General features: G+C 53.1%; 1 protein-coding gene across 1 annotated transcript in view; it reads right to left on the minus strand.

Annotated features, from left to right (window-relative positions):
* CSTF3 (cleavage stimulation factor subunit 3) overlaps nucleotides 1-16,275 on the minus strand; it is a 238,834-nt gene extending 222,559 nt beyond the window's left edge. The window contains exon 1 of the mRNA XM_075325610.1: nucleotides 16,108-16,275. Coding sequence (XP_075181725.1) covers nucleotides 16,108-16,140 — 33 coding nt within the window. The 5' untranslated portion in view covers nucleotides 16,141-16,275. The remainder of the gene's footprint in view (nucleotides 1-16,107) is intronic.
* Nucleotides 16,276-19,419: the final 3,144 nt, after the last annotated feature.

The raw sequence follows: 19,419 nt of genomic DNA on the forward strand, positions 1-19,419 counted from the left end.
GCATGGGGGGGGTATATGAGCAGCATGGGGGGGTATATGAGCAGCATGGGGGGGTATATGAGCAGCATGGGGGGGTATATGAGCAGCATGGGGGGGTATATGAGCAGCATGGGGGGGTATATGAGCAGCATGGGGGGGGTATATGAGCAGCATGGGGGGGTATATGAGCAGCATGGGGGGGTATATGAGCAGCATGGGGGGGTATATGAGCAGCATGGGGGGGTATATGAGCAGCATGGGGGGGTATATGAGCAGCATGGGGGGGTATATGAGCAGGATGGGGGGGTATATGAGCAGGATGGGGGGGTATATGAGCAGGATGGGGGGGTATATGAGCAGGATGGGGGGGTATATGAGCAGGATGGGGGGGTATATGAGCAGGATGGGGGGGTATATGAGCAGGATGGGGGGGTATATGAGCAGGATGGGGGGGTATATGAGCAGGATGGGGGGGTATATGAGCAGGATGGGGGGGTATATGAGCAGGATGGGGGGGTATATGAGCAGGATGGGGGGGTATATGAGCAGGATGGGGGGGTATATGAGCAGGATGGGGGTCATATACAAGGCAGGAGGATCATTACTAGGATGGGGTACCTTAGTAGAGAATTTGGGGACATTACCCCCATAACAGTGTCAGCAGCAGATCCTCGCCCCATAACAGTGTGTCATGACCACATTTTTTTGCTTAAAGTTTTATTTTCCCATTTTCCTCCTCTAAAACCAGGGTGCGTCTTATAGTCCGAAAAATACGGTATATTTCAGAAGTCTGAGTGATTATGCCGATACAGTAAATACTGCATATTTTATGCACAAAATATGCTGTGTAACATACACAGCATAAAAGTAAAGTGTGTACATACCCTTAGGCTACATGCGCACGCTGCTTTTTTTCCTGCTTTTTTGCTGCTTTTTTGGCTGCAGTTTTGTCAGCAGAACTTTCTGACATCTGACTTCCCAGCAAAGTCTATGAGAAGTCAGATTTGTCATGCGCACACTGCAGTTTATTTGTCAGCGTTTTTTTTTGTCAAAAGTTTGTGACAAAAAAAATGCACCATGTTCATTCTTCCTGCGTTTTTGTCAACATTTGTCACCCATTGAAATCAATGAGGGCATCAAAAACGCAGGAAAAATGCATGCTAATCAAAAGTGGTGCATTTTACCTGCCTTTTACCTGCGTTTTTGCTAGCAAAAACGCAGGTGATTTGTCAGGAAGTGAGGTCAGGCAAGTGGTCCCGTCCCGTCCTCCACGTGTTCCCCGAAGTACCGCTGTCCCCAGGGGAGATGATGTGGAGGACGGGGACTATCAGCAGCGGCAGCGAGAGGGGGATGGACATTGGCAGCTGAAAACATTGATTTTTCCCTCTTGCTGCTGCCGCCGCCGCTGATAGTCCCGTCCTCCCCGTGTTCCCCGAAGTACCGCGGTCCCCGCACAGGGGAGATTATGTTCCCCGAAGTACCGCGGTCCCCGCACAGGGGAGATTATGGACCCCTCTCACCGCCGCCGCCGCTGACAGTCCCGGGCTCCACGCTCCTGCCGCCGGCCGGCTCCACGCTCCTGCCGCCGGCCGGCTCCACGCTCCTGCCGCCGGCCGGCTCCACGCTCCTGCCGCCGGCCGGCTCCACGCTCCTGCCGCCGGCCGGCTCCACGCTCCTGCCGCCGGCCGGCTCCACGCTCCGGCCGGCTCCACGCTCCGGCCGCCGGCTCCACGCTGTAGCGCGATCAGCTGAGCTGTCAGAGGTTACTCGCGGCCACCGCTGGATCCAGTGACAGCGGGTAACCTCGGTGACAGCTCAGCTGATCGCGCTATTGTCTTCATTAGCTGCATGGAGGTGACCGGAGCGGCGGTGTCTGCTGCTTCTCCGGTCACCTCCATGCAGCACTGCTGGATGCGACGCTGGAGCATGCTGGATTACGCCAGACAAGGAGGGCTTTGTCGGGGTTAATAAATTGGTAATGAGGGAATGTGTTTGTGTTTTTTATTTCTAATAAAGGATTTTTTCGGGTGTGTGTGTTTACTGTAATTTACAGATTAATCATGGAGGGTGTCTCATAGACGCCTGACATGATTAATCTAGGACTTATTGGCAGCTATGGGCTGCCAATAACTCCTTATTACCCCGATTTGCCAACGCACCAGGGTAAATCGGGAAGAGCCGGGTACAGTCCCAGAACTGTCGCATCTAATGTATGCGGCAATTCTGGGCGGCTGCTGACTGATATTGTTAGGCTGGGGGGCTCCCCATAACGTGGGGCTCCCCATCCTGAGAATACCAGCCTTCAGCCGTATGGCTTTATCTGGCTGGCATTAAAATTGGGGGGGACCGCACGCCGTTTTTTTTAATTATTTATTTATTTCTAATTTTTTTTTTTTTCCAATTCAACAAGCTTTATGGGCTTGTTTGAACTGAAAAATACATGAAACAATTGTTGACAAAACTGCAGCCAAAAACGCACCAAAAAAGCAGCAAAAATGCACCAAAAAAGCACCTACATTTTTTGTGACATTTCCAGGCTCTCTCTGACAAGGTGCAGTTTTGGCTGCAGTTTTGGCTGCAGTTTGTGAACACGAAAAAGAAGCAGCGTGCGCATGTAGCCTTAGGGTATGTGCACACAATCAGGACCCGCTGTGCCCTGGACACAGCGGGTCCTGACCTGCGGGGCAGAGAGCCTCCTCCACAAGAGACCACAGCTGATCGTGCCCAAGATCAGAGTTCAGGCAGCTGTGGTCTCTCTCTCAGCGGAGAACACTTGCGGCTCCGCAGCAAAGAATTGACATGCTTTCGGCTTGGGAAGTCAGTTTACGCTGCGGGCATGGATTTTCTATAAATACCATCCACTGTGCTTGTACTGTACATTGCAGAGTTTTCGACGCAGCTGAAACATGCTGCGTCCAAAACGCTGTGAACCCAGATCATGAGCACATACCGTTAGGAGGTTTACTTCATGACACTCATTGATGACAAATCACTAGAATATATAATTGATATCCTAATCTGAGTGCAACATGAGATAGGGACTGAGACACGGAATTCAGTGATGTGTCACTTATTAGCCTGTGTGCTGTTTCAATACAAGTGTTTTATCAGCAGGATATAATCACTGCTGGACTAGCTGCCTCCATGCACAACCATATCTCCAGTACTGATTAGCAGTGTACACAGAGCTGCTTATCAATGGTTTTGGCAGAGCTAGCAGTCTAAGCTCTGCTAAATTTAAAAACTGTCACAACTGCTGCACCCAGTAAACTAACCGATACATAGGGTAACTGGAATCAGGGTCTCTTCCTACATTATGCTGCTCTCAGATAGGAAACACCTGGTGACAGTCGCTTTAAGGCTATGTGTCCACGGTAGAATGTACCTGCGGATTTTTCTGCATGAAAATCCGCGACTTTCGCGGCAAATCCGCACCCGCGGATTTTTTTTTTTTTTTCCCCATTCTATACCCAAATCCACACCAAAATCCGCAACAAACAATTAACATGCTGCAGATTTTTCCGCATCAAAATCCGCGGCAAATCCGCGGCAAATCCGCAGCAGAAAAATCCGCAGCATGGACACAGCATTTCCAAAATGACATTCAAATGGCTTGGAAGTGCCGCTGCTGCAGATTTTCGGGAAATCCGCGGCAAATCCGCGGCAAAATCCGCAGCGTGGGCACATAGCCTAATAGTTTTGATCATACTACAACAAAGTGACAACATAGTAAAGAAAATACTTGGGGGTGGGGCGTACATTTTTTTTTATTGTATTTGAAACAACTTGGCGCAATTTGAAACAATTCCTTTGCGAGACCGCTTCAGGAGAAAGCTCGCTGTTCTTTACCTGAAGCATTTTAATTAGTGCTTTTGCTATTTTGCAATGGCTGCACCAGCTTTATTTTCTATAGTTTACACTAACTAGTTTTAACTGCTTCATGGTTTTCAAACCCTGAAGAGGTTAAAAGTATCAGAAGACTGAACATGTGCACAGCAATGTCATTTTTACTTTGCCGTGCATTATGTTCATTTGCATGGTTTTGCAGAGCTTTTTCAGTAAAGTCGCAGTAAGACTTGGTCTGAAAAACAAAATTTTGTTTACACAACCTACGGACCTATGACCTGTCACCCCCAAAACTCAAATGAAACTATTTGTGCATTCATATAAAACAGACTTCGCCTCTCATAAGAATACTTGTGATACAGATGTTACTCTCTGCATTTAAAAAAAAAAAACAAAAACAAACATTTGAAATCACTAATATAATCAAGGGGGCTTCAATCCCATTGTGGTCAAGAGCTCAGTGCCCCATTCTACTCCCACCTCAACTACAATCCTCCTACATCCTGAGTGACATCGCTCACTTATAATCAGCAGCCCTGCACGCACATTGCCCGCTAAAGTGTATTATGGTGTGATACGAGTGGCTGCTACAGACAGGAAAGGGATGAGAATGCGCCATCACAAACTCTGTGCTATCACTCCTGCAGAGTCAATGATGCAGGGATGAGTATTCAATTAAAGCAGTGCTCCAAAAGGATGTGCACTAGTGATGAGCGAGTATGCTTGTTACTACTCGGTACTCGCACGAGTATCACTGTACTCGGGCTACTCGGCGGGTACCGAGTAATTTTGCAATACTCGTGCTTTACTCGTGGTCTTCATCCCTGCATGTTGGCGCTCTTTTGAGAGCCAGCCCTCATGCAGGGATTGGCTGGCAGACCACTGCAATGCCACAGCCCTGTTAGTTGTGGAATTGCAGTGATTGGCCGGCCTGCACAGCGTGACCGAGCCTTTATACCGGCCGCCGCGCTGTGCTCTGTACACAGCCATCTCATATTCCCTGCTTTCCACGCCCACAGGCGCCTATGATTGGTTGCAGTGAGACACGCCCCCACGCTGAGTGACAGGTGTCACACTGCACCCAATCACAGCAGCCGGTGGGCGTGTCTATACTGTGCAGTAAAATAAATAAATAATTAAAAAAAACGGCGTGCGGTCCCCCCAATTTTAATACCAGCCAGATAAAGCCATACAGCTGAAGGCTGGTATTCTCAGGATGGGGAGCTCCACGTTATGGGGAGCCCCCCACCCTAACAATATCAGTCAGCAGCTGCCCAGAATTGCCGCATACATTATATGCGACAGTTCTGGGGCTGTACCCGGCTCTTCCCGATTTACCCTAGTGCGTTGGCAAATCGGGGTAATAAGGAGTTAATGGCAGCCCATAGCTGCCACTAAATCCTAGATTAATCATGTCAGGCGTCTCCCCGAGATACCTTCCATGATTAATCTGTAAATTACAGTTAAAAAACACACACACCCAAAAAATCCTTTATTAGAAATAAAAAACACTAACAAAGTCCCTCATTACCAATTTATTAACCCCGACAAACCCTCCATGTCCGGCGTACTCCACGGACTCCGGCGTCGCGTCCAGCTCTGCTGCATGGAAGTGACAGGAGCTGCAGAAGACACCGCCGCTCCCGTCACCTCCACGCAGCTAATGAAGACAGCCGTGCGATCAGCTGAGCTGTCACTGAGGTTACCCGCTGTCACTGGATCCAGTGACGGCGGGTAACCTCAGTGACAGCTCAGCTGATCGCGCTACTCACCTCATTTGCTGCGTGGAAGTGACCGGAGCGGCGGTGTCTTCTGCAGCTCCGGTCACCTCTATGCAGCAGCGCAGGATGCGACGCTGGAGCATCCTGGATTCCGGCGGACATGGAGGGCTTTTTGGGGCTGATTAAAGTGGTGAACCAGGGTATATGTGTGTGTTTTTTATTTCTAATAAAGGATTTTTCGGGTGTGTGTGTTTATTTACTGTAATTTACAGATTAATCATGGAAGGAATCTCGGGGAGACACCTGACATGATTAATCTAGGATTTAGTGGCAGCTATGGGCTGCCATTAACTCCTTATTACCCCGATTTGCCAACGCACCAGGGTAAATCGGGAAGAGCCGGGTAAAGCCCCAGAACTGTCGCATCTAATGTATGCGGCAATTCTGGGCGGCTGCTGACTGATATTGTTAGGGTGGGGGGCTCCCCATAACGTGGAGCTCCCCATCCTGAGAATACCAGCCTTCAGCCGTATGGCTTTATCTGGCTGGTATTAAAATTGGGGGGACCGCACGCCGTTTTTTTTAATTATTTAATTATTTATTTCACTGCACAGTATACACACACCGGCTGCTGTGATTGGTTGCAGTGAGACAGCTGTCACTCAGTGTGGGAGCGTGTCTCACTGCAACCAATCATAGGCGCCGAAAAGCAGGAAAGCAGGGAATAGGAGATTGTTTAATGAGCGGCCGGCTTTTTCAAAAGAGGAAAAGCCACCGGAGTTTGAACAGCTGTGCAGCGCCGCGGCAGTGATCGGGGAACGGTAAGTAAGAGAGAGGGGGGGGAACTGACCGACAGACTGTGAGAGGGGGACAGACAAGACAGAGAGAGACAGACCGACGGACTGAGGGAGATAGAATAAAAAAAAAAAAAATGACCGACATCGCTAGTAAAAAGCACAAAACGTGCGTTTTGGACATCGGAGTGCCACACAAGGTTTTCATGTAAAATCTTTCATGTATTAATCTCAAAAAGTAACATACACCAGCTCTATCTCACTATTGGGTATGTGCCCTTAACATTTCCGCCATGAAAATTCATTTTGGTGTCATTTTGGAAGGTTTTCTGGTGAGTCCGTAAAAATGGCGTAAAACTCGGACAAAATTGTTCACATCTGTGACTTTTGAGTGATAAATGCTTCAAGGGGTCTTCCCCATGCTGATGCCATGTCATTTGAGCACTCTTCTGAGACTTTTGTGACATTTTTAGGGTTTCTACATGCTGCCGGGGGGTCATTTCACACAAATACTCGGGTCTCCCATAGGATAACATTGGGCTCGGTGCTCGGGCCGAGTACACGAGTATCTTGGGAGGCTCGGCCCGAGCTTCGAGCACCCGAGCTTTTTAGTACTCGCTCATCACTAATGTGCACCAATATGACTGATCCACAGATCTTGGCTAATTCTGGCAGTCCCAAAGACAATGAATGGAATGGAGGTTGAGCATCCACTACATTCATAACAGGGTCCTACAGAACCCTGCTCCTGAGTTACAGCACACCATTCTTGAGATCGTAGAGGATACAGTGGTCCAATGCACAGCAACGAGTAGGTTATTGATAGGAGATAACTTACTATCTTAACAATAACCCACTTTAAAAGGCCCTGTGCGCACACTACTTTTTTTGCCCATACAGGTTTTGCTGCAGAATTTCTGCAGCAAATCACTTCTTTTCTGCAGAAACCTGCGGTTTTGCCACGGATTATGCTTAAAAACCACAGGGACAAAACCACGGTAATGCGCAACAAACCGCGGGAAAACCGCATGCAGATTTTGGGTGCTTTTTTGACGCAAGTGTGGAATTCTGCCAGACGGTGCATATTTTGCTAAAGAAACATGTACCCAGTGTGCACAGACCCTAAAGCTTCTGTAACAGCTCCCCTCCACGGCTATGTGACATGTATGACATGGCATCTTCTAATCAATCAGAAATGCCTTCAAAGTCCTTAAAGGGAACCTGTCATCAGAAATTTAGCTATAAAGCTAAAAGTTCCCCCCTCTGCAGCTCCTGGGCTGCATTCTAGGAAGCTTCCTATAGTTTTTGTGTCACCTTTTATCCCAAAATAAACACTTTGTAAACTGGTACCTTTTCGTATGTAAATTTCTTAAATTTTCCATGTGGGCGGGCTGCCTGATGTACGTTGCTGTTCCTCCATCATATTTACGCCGCCCCCGAACGCTGAATTTGAAAGTTCAGGACACCGCCCCTGGGTGCCCGTGGTCCAGCGCATGCGCTGTTCCACTGTAGCGGTGCCGTGCACTGTGTGCACGTGCGACCGCTGTGACGCTTTGCGCGGGCACGAGGTTATGGGCGGCGCTGTTAGTGTCATCAGTAAGTGCCGCCCATAACCTCGTGACCGCACTTTCCCCTATTCCTCCAGCGTTATGCGCAAGCGCTGGAGGAATGATGCCCGGACGTCCCCTCCTTCCCATCATGCTCAGCAGCAGGAAATAGATGGGAGGAGCGGACGGAGCAGGAGAGCTTAGGTTACGGGGAGGAATAGGGGAAAGTGCGGTCACAAGGTTATGGGCGGCACTTACTGATGACACTAACAGCGCCGCCCATAACCTCGTGCCCGCGCAAAGAGTCACAGCGGTCGCACGTGCACACAGTGCACGGCACCGCTACAGTGGAACAGCGCATGCGCTGGACCACGGGCACCCAGGGGCGGTGTCCTGAACTTTCAAATTCAGCGTTCGGGGGCGGCGTAAATATGATGGAGGAACAGCAATGTACATCAGGCAGCCCGCCCACATGGAAAATTTAAGAAATTTACATACGAAAAGGTACCAGTTTACAAAGTGTTTATTTTGGGATAAAAGGTGACACAAAAACTATAGGAAGCTTCCTAGAATGCAGCCCAGGAGCTGCAGAGGGGGGAACTTTTAGCTTTATAGCTAAATTTCTGATGACAGGTTCCCTTTAAGGCACCAAAGCCCACAGGTAACTACTTAAATGGGATGTCTGGGGACAAGTATTTGATGACTTATCGACAGGAAAGGTCACTAATAGCAGATATACAGCGAACCAATCAGCTTCCTTTTGCTGTAGTGGCGGCTGGATTTAAATATATTGGCTTGATTCAGCAAAATGATTATGTCAGAATTCTGAATTGCTTGCTTTAAGGCTATGTGCGCACGTTGCGTACAGTCACTGCAGAAATTTCTGCTGCGATCTGAAGAGCACATGTGCGCTATAAATCGCTGCAGAAATGTCAGTAGTGAAAAAAAAAAAAAAGCCGATTCCATGCGCTCTGCCTGCAACTCCTGCCATAGACAGAGCAGGAGCTGCCGGCAAAGAGCACGGAAGAAGTGACATGTCACCTCTTAGAACGCAGCGCTTCGGCAGTAGCCGAAGCGCTGCGCTCTAAAACGCCACGTGCGCACGGCCCCTGCACAATCTCCATAGACTGTGCAGGGGACGCAGGACGCATGCAGTTACGCTGCGCTACAAAGTGCGCACATAGCCTAAGAAATTGCAAAACTGTAGCGTTTTTTGCATTTTAATTCAGTTTCTCCCAGCTCTATCCCAAAATTAGTGAAGCTGGGGTGGCAGCACAACACCGCAGCTCACATAATTCGGGACAAGCTGTGGGGTTGTGGCTAAATCCTAGTAGGTAGAACGACGTGTGGGTGTGACCAGCTTCATTAGTGGGCGTGATGGCTTGTTTAGTGGGCGTGGTGAGGTTTCCACCTCTCCACTATAATCAAGCAAGGGGGGGGGGCTTCACCCCCCTGTACCTCCCCCAAATGGGGGTCTTAACCCCAGACCGCCGCTTCTATGATAATGAACTCTATGCCTACGTGGACTTAGAAGAATAATGCTGCTTCCAGGTATCAGCTATGTTGGCGAAAGCCCCACCCCTTCTGGTCACATGGTCGTGACGGTCAGCAGAGGTGGTCCCTCTGCCCACTGGGATTTAGACGTTACTTAAGCTGTGGCGTTCTTTACGTTAGAAATCCTAAAGGGGCTGTCCACTACTTGAACAACAACTACTTCCGATTCCCCATGTGCGCCTCCCATAAATATAAAGCCTTCACTCACCTCTGTAGTCGGCACGGTTTCAGGAAAACAGAAACTGGCATTCCCGGGGCCCACGTGACATTATAACACACGAGCACTGTGGCCAATCAGCGCTGGCTTCCTTCTCCCCAACTTTGTAAGGTTAAGTAATTAACAGGAAGTGAGTGGCAATTGCAATGCTCACTTCCTGTTAATGAATCCTGCATTCGAAGGTGGGGAGTAGGAATCCGGCACTGATTGGTTAAGGGGCTAGCGTGTAAATGCATGCGAGCTCCAGGAAGACTAGTTCCGACAGCACGGTTCCAGCAATGGCACTGGAGGAGAGTATAGGCTTTGTTATTTTTATGGGGGCGAACATGGGGAATGGGAACGGGTTGTTCAAGTAGTGGTCAACCCCTTTAATCCAGTCCCTGACTAGAGTAAGATTTGTTGTGTGGTGCACGAAGGCATGCACCACTTGTCTGACACTTGATTAATTTCAAGGCATGCAATTCTTAAAGGGAACCTGTCACCTGTTTTTTGCCCTATAAGCTGCGTCCACCACCACATGCTGCATATAAGAGCCCAAGCCGCTGGGTATAACAAACTTTATAATACTCACCTAGAAGGTCGCTCCGATGCACAACGGTTGGATGGGTGGCGCCGTTCTCCTGGACCGGCACCTCCCCTTTCGGCCATCTTGGTCTTCCTAATTCTGAAGCCGCAGTGCATGACGCGTCTACGTCATACACACGCGCCTGCATTGAGGTCCTGCGCAGGCGCACTGATCTGCCCTGAGCCAGGGATCCTTTGAGTGCAACTCAATTAAAAGTGTAGCTGCCTCAGTTCTTTTGCATAGAAGCCATGTAAAGTCACCAGCAGCTGACACTGCACTTTAAATGGAGCGGAGCTCAGGAGTTCCACTTAAAGGGCCCGATTTATCAAAGATTTCAAGCCAGAATTCTGTGGTAAAAGCTTTGAAAAATTGCAAAGTTGTGCTACTTTTGACATTTCAAAGCCAGTGTCTGTGGGATGCCACAGCTCGTCTGATTCAAGACAAACTGTGGCATTTCCTAAGGGTGGCTTTACACGCTGTGACATCGCTAGCCGATGCTAGTGATGGCGAGCGTGATAGCACCCGCCCCTATTGTTATGACGATATGTGATGATCGCTGCCGTAGCGAACATTATCACTACGGCAGCGTCACACGTACTTACCTGCTCGGCGACGTCGCTGTGACCGGCGAACCGCCTCCTTTCTAAGGGGGCGGTTCGCTCAGCGTCACAGCGACGTCACTAAGCGGCCGCCCAATCAAAGCGGAGGGGCAGAGATGAGCGGGACGAACATCCCGCCCACCTTCTTCCTTCCTCATTGCTGGCGTGTGGCAGGTAAGGAGAGGTTCCTCGTTCCTGCGGCGTCACACGTAGCGATGTGTGCTGCCGCAGGGACGAGGATCAACTTCGCCCAAGCGACAGCAGCGATAATTGGGAGAGGACCCCCATGTCAATGAGGAGCGATTTTGGACGTTTTTGCAACGATTCAAAATCGCTCCTAGGAGTCACACACAACGAGATTGCTACAGCGGCCGGATGTGCGTCATAAAATCCGTGACCCCAACGAGATCGCTGTAGGAATCTCGTAGCGTGTAAAGCCCGCTTAAGTCAGAAATATCACTTCAATCCCAAATGAAATAAGATTTCTGGCATGGCGGCCAGGGGGCGAAGCTGGAGCAGGATGCCTCAGCTTGTCTAATTTATGAAGAGCTGCAGTGTTCTATACTCCAAAAATCTCACTCCAGGACCTGATCTGAGTGAGATTTCTAGCGTAGCGCATGGAGGTGCACACCACTCATCAGATGCTCTATTTTCATCATGAGGCGTGCAACTCTTCACGAATCAGGAGAGTTAGGGGTACTTTACACGTTGCAACATCACTAGCATCGGCTAGCGATGTTGAGCGCGATAGTACCCGCCCCTGTCGCACATGCGAAATGTGTTTATTGCTGCCGTAGCGAACATTATCGCTACGGCAGCTTCACACGCACATACCTTGTCGGCAACGTCGCGGTGACTGCCGAACAATCTCTCCTTCAAGGGGGAGGTGCGTTCGGCGTCACAGCGACATCACTAAGCGGCTGGCCAATAGAAGCGGAGGGGCAAAGATGAGCGGAACGTAACATTCCGCCCACCTTCTTCCTTCCGCATTGACGGTGGATGCAGGTAAAGATGTTTGTCGTTCCTGCGGCTTCTCACACAGCGATGTGTGGTGCTGCAGGAATGACAAACAACATCGTATCTGCAGCAGGAGTGACATTATGAAAATGAGCGACGTGACACAGATCAGCGATTTTTGACTGTTTTGCGCTCGTTCATCGTCGCTCATAGGATTTACACATTGCGATGTCGCTACTGGCGGCGGATGTGAATCACAACAACCGTGACCCAGACGATATATCGGTAGCGATGTCGCATCGTGTAAAGCACCCCTTAAACTCCAGCATGCCACCTAGTCAAGACCAGCATAAACAACACCAGTCTTGAAGAATTGGGGACAAAATTTACATCCAGCTGCTACTGCAACATAAACAGCTGAATGGTGCGGGCTCTTGCTGTCAGATCCCCATCAATATGCTATTGACATCATATGCTGTAGATTGGTCATCAATTATCCATTACTGGACAACCCTTCGACAGGTGCCCACTCACACTTAGAAAGACTGATCTTGGCCCAGTATTGAACAATAATCAACCATAATCAAGTTGTTCAGAGCCTATTTACAGCAGCTACTTGATGATAGAAACAGAACGATGGTTAATGCTGTATGGGGACAGGAGGACGGCATCACAGAACAATGGCTAAGGGGTGCTTCACACATAGTGAGATTGCTATCGAGATCGCTGCTGAGTCACGGTTTTTGTGACGCAGCAGTGACCTCATTAGCGATCTCGCTGTGTGTGACACTGAGCAGCGATCTGGCCCCTGCTGTGAGATCGCTGCTCGTAACACACTGCTCTGGTTCATTTTTTTGACGTTGCTCTCACGCTGTGAAGCACACATCGCTGTGTGTGTGCAGGGAGCCGGCGTCTGACACCCTGCAGTAAGCTGCAACCAACGTAAATATCGGGTAACCAAGGAATTTACCTTCATTACCAGCGTCCGCCACTCTCACGCTGCCAGTGCCGGCTCCCTGCACACGTAGCCAGTGTTACACATCAGGTAAATAAGCAAATGTTTGCTTATTAACCCGATGTACTGTGGCTAGGAGTGCAGGGAGCCGGCGCTAAGCGGTGTGCGCGGGTAACCAACGTAAATATTGGGCAACCAAGCCCTTGGTTACCCAATATTTACCTTAGTTACCAAGTGCAGCGTCACTTCCACGCGTTGCTGCTGGCTGGGGGCTGGTCACTGGTGAGATCTGCCTGATTGACAGCTCACCAGCGACCATGTAACGACGCACCAGCGATCCTGACCAGGTCAGATCGCTGGTGCGACGCTAAAGTGTGACGGTACCCTAATGCTGTATGGGGACAGGAGGACGGTATCACAGAACAATGGCTAATGCTGTATGGGGATATGAGGACGGTATGACAGAACGATGGTATGGCTAATACTGTATGGGGACATGAGGACGGTATCACAAGCTGGTGTCATAACTCCCGCTTACACAGGGCGGTAATGATTTTTACATTGCCATAAAAGGTCCATCCATCCGAGTGAGCATCTTGCTCCTCTGTTGTATGATCGCTGGCGGATTACTGAGTTCTACCTGTTCCCTGACTGTTGGCTCATCTAATTCTACCTGTAGATAAACGCAGGAAGGACACAAATGCGGATGGGCCTCGACAGTAGTTAGGGGAAAAGGATCAGGACGACGACAACACCCTCCCCCCCAACAGCGCCCCTATCCCCCCCCCCGTCCTGCCCTCTCCGACAGCGCCCTACCCCCCCCCCCCCTCTCCGACAGCGCCCCTACCCCCCCCCCCCGTCCTGCCCTCTCCGACAGCGCCCCTACCCCCCCCGTCCTGCCCTCTCCGACAGCGCCCCTACCCCCCCCGTCCTGCCCTCTCCGACAGCGCCCCTACCCCCCCCCGTCCTGCCCTCTCCGACAGCGCCCCTACCCCCCCCCGTCCTGCCCTCTCCGACAGCGCCCCTACCCCCCCCCCCGTCCTGCCCTCTCCGACAGCGCCCCTACCCCCCCCCCGTCCTGCCCTCTCCGACAGCGCCCCTACCCCCCCCGTCCTGCCCTCTCCGACAGCGCCCCTACCCCCCCCGTCCTGCCCTCTCCGACAGCGCCCCTACCCCCCCCCGTCCTGCCCTCTCCGACAGCGCCCCTACCCCCCCGTCCTGCCCTCTCCGACAGCGCCCCTACCCCCCCCCCCCCGTCCTGCCCTCTCCGACAGCGCCCCTACCCCCCCCCGTCCTGCCCTCTCCGACAGCGCCCCTACCCCCCCCCGTCCTGCCCTCTCCGACAGCGCCCCTACCCCCCCCCCGTCCTGCCCTCTCCGACAGCGCCCCTACCCCCCCCCCGTCCTGCCCTCTCCGACAGCGCCCCTATCCCCCCCCCCCCGTCCTGCCCTCTCCAACAGCGCCCCTATCCCCCCCCCCCCGTCTTGCCCTCTCCGACAGCGCCCCTATCCCCCCCCCCTTCCGTCCTGCCCTCTCCGACAGCGCCCCTATCCCCCCCCCTTCCGTCCTGCCCTCTCCGACAGCGCCCCTATCCCCCCCCTTCCGTCCTGCCCTCTCCGACAGCGCCCCTATCCCCACCCCCCCCCCGTCCTGCCCTCTCCGACAGCGCCCCTATCCCCCGTCCTGCCCTCTCCGACAGCGCCCCTATCCCCCCCCCCCCCGTCCTGCCCTCTCCGACAGCGCCCCTATCCCCCGTCCTGCCCTCTCCGACAGCGCCCCTATCCCCCCCCCCGTCCTGCCCTCTCCGACAGCGCCCCTATCCCCACCCCCCCCCATCCTGCCCTCTCCGACAGCGCCCCTATCCCCCGTCCTGCCCTCTCCGACAGCGCCCCTATCCCCCCCCCCCCGTCCTGCCCTCTCCGACGGCGCCCCTATCCCCCCCCCCCCGTCCTGCCCTCTCCGACGGCGCCCCTAATCCCCCCCCCCCTGTCCTGCCCTCTCCGACAGCGCCCCTAATCCCCCCCCCCGTCCTGCCCTCTCCGACAGCGCCCCTAATCCCCCCCCCCCGTCCTGCCCTCTCCGACAGCGCCCCTAATCCCCCCCCCCGTCCTGCCCTCTCCGACAGCGCCCCTATCCCCCCCCCCCCCCGTCCTGCCCTCTCCGACAGCGCCCCCATCCCCCCCCCCCCGTCCTGCCCTCTCCGACAGCGCCCCCATCCCCCCCCCCCGTCCTGCCCTCTCCGACAGCGCCCCCATCCCCCCCCCCCCGTCCTGCCCTCTCCGACAGCGCCCCCATCCCCCCCCCCCCCCGTCCTGCCCTCTCCGACAGCGCCCCCATCCCCCCCCCCCCGTCCTGCACTCTCCGACAGCGCCCCTATACCCCCCCCCCTGCCCTCTCCAACAGCGCCCCTATCCCCCCCCGTCCTGCCCTCTCCAACAGCGCCCCTATCCCCCCCCGTCCTGCCCTCTCCGACAGCGCCCCTATCCCCCCCCGTCCTGCCCTCTCCGACAGCGCCCCTATCCCCCCCCGTCCTGCCCTCTCCGACAGCGCCCCTATCCCCCCCCCCTGCCCTCTCCGACAGCACCGCTATTCCCCCCCCTGCTCTCTCCGACAGCACCGCTATTCCCCCCCCTGCTCTCTCCGACAGCACCGCTATTCCCCCCCCTGCTCTCTCCGACAGCACCGCTATTCCCCCCCCCTGCTCTCTCCGACAGCACCGCTATTCCCCCCCCCCTGCTCTCTCCGACAGCACCGCTATTCCCCCCCCCTGCTCTCTCCGACAGCACCGCTATTCCCCCCCCCTGCTCTCTCCGACAGCACCGCTATTCCCCCCCCTGCTCTCTCCGACAGCACCGCTATTCCCCCCCCCCTGCTCTCTCCGACAGCACCGCTATTCCCCCCCCCCCTGCTCTCTCTGACAGCGCCCGTACCCCCCCTCCAACAGCACCGCTATCCCCCCCCCCCATTCCCCCCCTTTCTTCTACTCCCAAACCCCCTCACTCTCTCTGGCAGCGACCCCGTTGTCCACCAGGGCTCTGCCTGCGCCATGTACCAACTATACTGACCTAGGAGGATAATGAGCCCATTGCTGAGCTCGCCCAAATAAACAAAGCTATAAGCGAGTCTGGGTGAGATACTGGAATATGCACAAGTTTAGACACTGCAATTCTACAGATACTAGGGGACTACAGGTACCAGCCGGCGGGCACGGGCAGTAATGGCGCACACCACAGCGGTTATCTGCTCCTCTAGGACCCCACTTCCCGCATGCAACGTGCGCCGCCCCGCCATAGCCGGAACATGAGTGGCGGTACCGCGCTGTACACCGAGGCCTAGCTGCCGCCGCCCAGCACCTGCTCTCTCCTCTACTCACCTGCTCGGAAGGGCCTTCTCCGCTTGACATCATGTCTTCTCTGTAAACCGTATCCGAGCTCGTCCTTTAACTATAGGACCACTCCGGGCTCCGTCCTTCCCTCTCAGCCCGACCTCGCTCACAACACTACAAACAAAATGGCGGCCAGAGAAGGTTAAAAAAAAAACCCCGCTGCGCTCAACTTGTCATGGAAGTGATTTTCCAACAGCGACACCTGGAGATCAAAGGGGATATTGCAGCTGTGGAAAATTTTAGGATGCGCCTGCGCTGTCCGCAGCTCGGGTTTTCGGCTGCTTTCACACATCCGGCTGTAGCAGTGCGGCAAAAAACGAAACGGTTTTTTTTTGCCGGCGGTTTAGTTTTTTCCAGCATTGGCTTGCATTGGCGCCGCATTGTGCCGCATGGGCTTGCGTTCTGTCCGGTTTTTGCCGCATGCGGCAGATTTATATGCGGTGGCCGGATGGAACGTTCCCTGGCACGTTTTTTGCTCCGGCAAAAAAAAAAACGCATCGCGCCACATCCATCCGATGCGGCGCATTTTTCAATGCATCCCTATGTACGCCGGATGCGGCGCGATGCGGCAAAAACCACATCCGGCCGCCGCATTGGGAAAAGCATTGGGAAAAGCGCCGCATCGGCGGGATGCGGAGCAGTGTGGGTTTTTTTTGCCGCACAAAAAAACGTGCCAGGCAATGTTCCATCCGGCCGCCGCATCGGCTAAGGCTACTTTCACACATCCGGTTTGAGCAATGCGGCTCACTCCGGCTGTGAAACCTATGCAACGGATGCGGCGAAAACACCACATCCTTTGCATAAGTTTTTACATACGGCCGGTCCGTTTTTTTCCGGTTACGGCACGCTACTGAGCATGCGCAGTGGCAAAAACCGCATGCGGCGGCCGGATGCGTTTTTTCCGCATCGCGCCGCATCCGGCGTCCATAGGCATGCATTGAAAAATGCGCCGCAGCAGCCGGATGCGGCGCAGTGCGGGTTTTTTTGCCGGAGCAAAAGACGTTGCAGGCAACGTTCCATCCGGCCGCGGCATCGGCTAAAACTGCCGTATGCGGCAAAAACCGGACCGAACGCAAGCCCATGCGGCACAATACGGCACTAATGTAAGTCTATGTAAAAAAAAAACAACCGGCAGCAAAAAAAACGGTTGCGGTTTTTCTGCAGAGCGCCGTATTGTGCCGCAGAGCAAAAACCGGATGTGTGAAAGTAGCCTAAATCTGCCGCATGCGGCAAAAACCGGACGGAACGCAAGGCCATGCGGCACAATGTGGCACTAATTAACGTCTATGCAGGAAAAACGCAACCGGCAGCAAAAAAAAAACGGTTGCGTTTTTCCTGCAAAGTGCCGGATTGTGCCGCATAGCAAAAAACGGATGTGTGAAAGCAGCCTTATCAGTGCAGTTGTCATGTCTGTGCTGAGGGCTCCATTAGGCTACTTTCACACATCCGGTTTGAGCAGTGCGGCTCAATCCGGCTGTGAAACCTATGCAACGGATGCAGCGAAAACACCGCATCCTTTGCATAAGTTTTTACATGCGGCCCGCTACTGAGCATGCGCAGTGGAAGAAACCGCATGCGGCGGCCGGATGCGTTTTTTTCCGCATCGCGTCGCATCCGGCGTCCATAGGCATGCATTGAAAAATGCGCCGCAGCGGACAAATGCGGCGCGATGCGTTTTTTTTGCCGGAGCAAAAAACGTTCCAGGCAACGTTCCATCCGGCCGCGGCATCGGCTAAATCTGCCGCATGCGGCAAAAACCGGACCGAACGCAAGCTCATGCGGCACAATACGGCACTAATGTAAGTCTATGCAAAAAAAAAACGCAACCGGCGGCAACAAAAACGGTTGCGGTTTTTCTGCAGAGCGTTGTATTGTGCCGCTGAGCAAAAACCGGATGTGTGAAAGTAGCCTTATTTGCTGTAACTCCTTCAGCTTTCAGTTTTGTACTTTTTGTCCCCTCCTTCAGGCCTAAAACACACTTCCGCATAAAAACCGTCCATGTTACACGGTCCGTTTTTCGGGTCCGTGTTCCGTTTTTTTGGGGCGTTTCTCCGGTACGTATGGCATCCGTGTGATGGCGTATGCGAGCCGTGTGTACGTGTAAAATGTCCGTGTTTGTGTGTAAAATGCCCGTGTATGTGTACGTGGAATGTCCGTTTGTGTGTTGCACAATGTCGTTGATACATGTCGGCTGACAGCAGACAGAGTTGCGCGATGAGAATGAACTCGGGTGAACTTCACCCGACTTCATTGTCATGCCGCGGCTCTGTCTGTGTGCCGCGTACTGATTAGCGGTCACCTGTGAAGGATTCACCAGTGACCGCTAATCTCCCTAGTGACTGAAGTGAGCGGCCCTCTCTCATACTTACCGCTCCCCGATCACCAGCGCGGCGAGGAACAGCTGTGCAGAGAATACGCGGCAACAATTACTTTGAATATGCCGGCCGCTCATTAATCAATCTCGTATTCCCTGCTTTCCCCACCCACAGACGCCTGTGATTGGTTGCAGTCAGACACGCCCCCCACGCTGAGTGACAGCTGTCTCACTGCACCCAATCACAGCAGCCGGTGGGCGTGTCTATACTGTGCAGTAAAATAAATAAATAAATAATTTTAAAAAAACGGCATGCGGTCCCCCCCAATTTTAATACCAGCCAGATAAAGCCATACGGCTGAAGGCTGGTATTCTCAGGATAAGGAGCCCCACGTTATGGGGAGCCCCCCAGCCTAACAATATCAGCCAGCAGCCGCCCAGAATTGCCGCATACATTATATGCGACAGTTCTGGGACTGTACCCGGCTCTTCCCGATTTGCCCTGGTGGATTGGCATTCGGGGTAATAAGGAGTTTTTGGCAGCCCATAGCTGCCACTAAATCCTAGATTACTCATGTCAGGCGTCTCCCCGAGATACCTTCCATGATTAATCTGTAAATTACAGTAAATAAACACACACACCCGAACAATCCTTTATTAGAAAAAAAACCACTAACAAATTGCCTTGTTTACCAATTTTATAAGCCCGAAAAAGCCCTCCATGTCCGGCGTAATCCAGGATGGTCCAGCGTCGCATCCAGCTGTGCTGCATGAAGGTGACCGGAGCTGCAGAAGACACCGCCGCTCCTGTCAGCTCCACGCAGCTAATAAAGGGAATAGCGCGATCAGCTGAGCTGTCACTGAGGTTACTCGCGGCCAACGCTGAATACAGCTGATTGCGCTGCGGGTGTCAGCCGAGGGTTATGCGACTGTGGTGCGATCATGCGATCGCATCACAGGAGCGGAGAAGATGGAGGGAGCACTTT

The sequence above is a fragment of the Anomaloglossus baeobatrachus genome, chromosome 10, assembly GCF_048569485.1.
Source record: "Anomaloglossus baeobatrachus isolate aAnoBae1 chromosome 10, aAnoBae1.hap1, whole genome shotgun sequence".
NCBI classification, from domain to species: Eukaryota; Metazoa; Chordata; class Amphibia; order Anura; family Aromobatidae; genus Anomaloglossus; species Anomaloglossus baeobatrachus.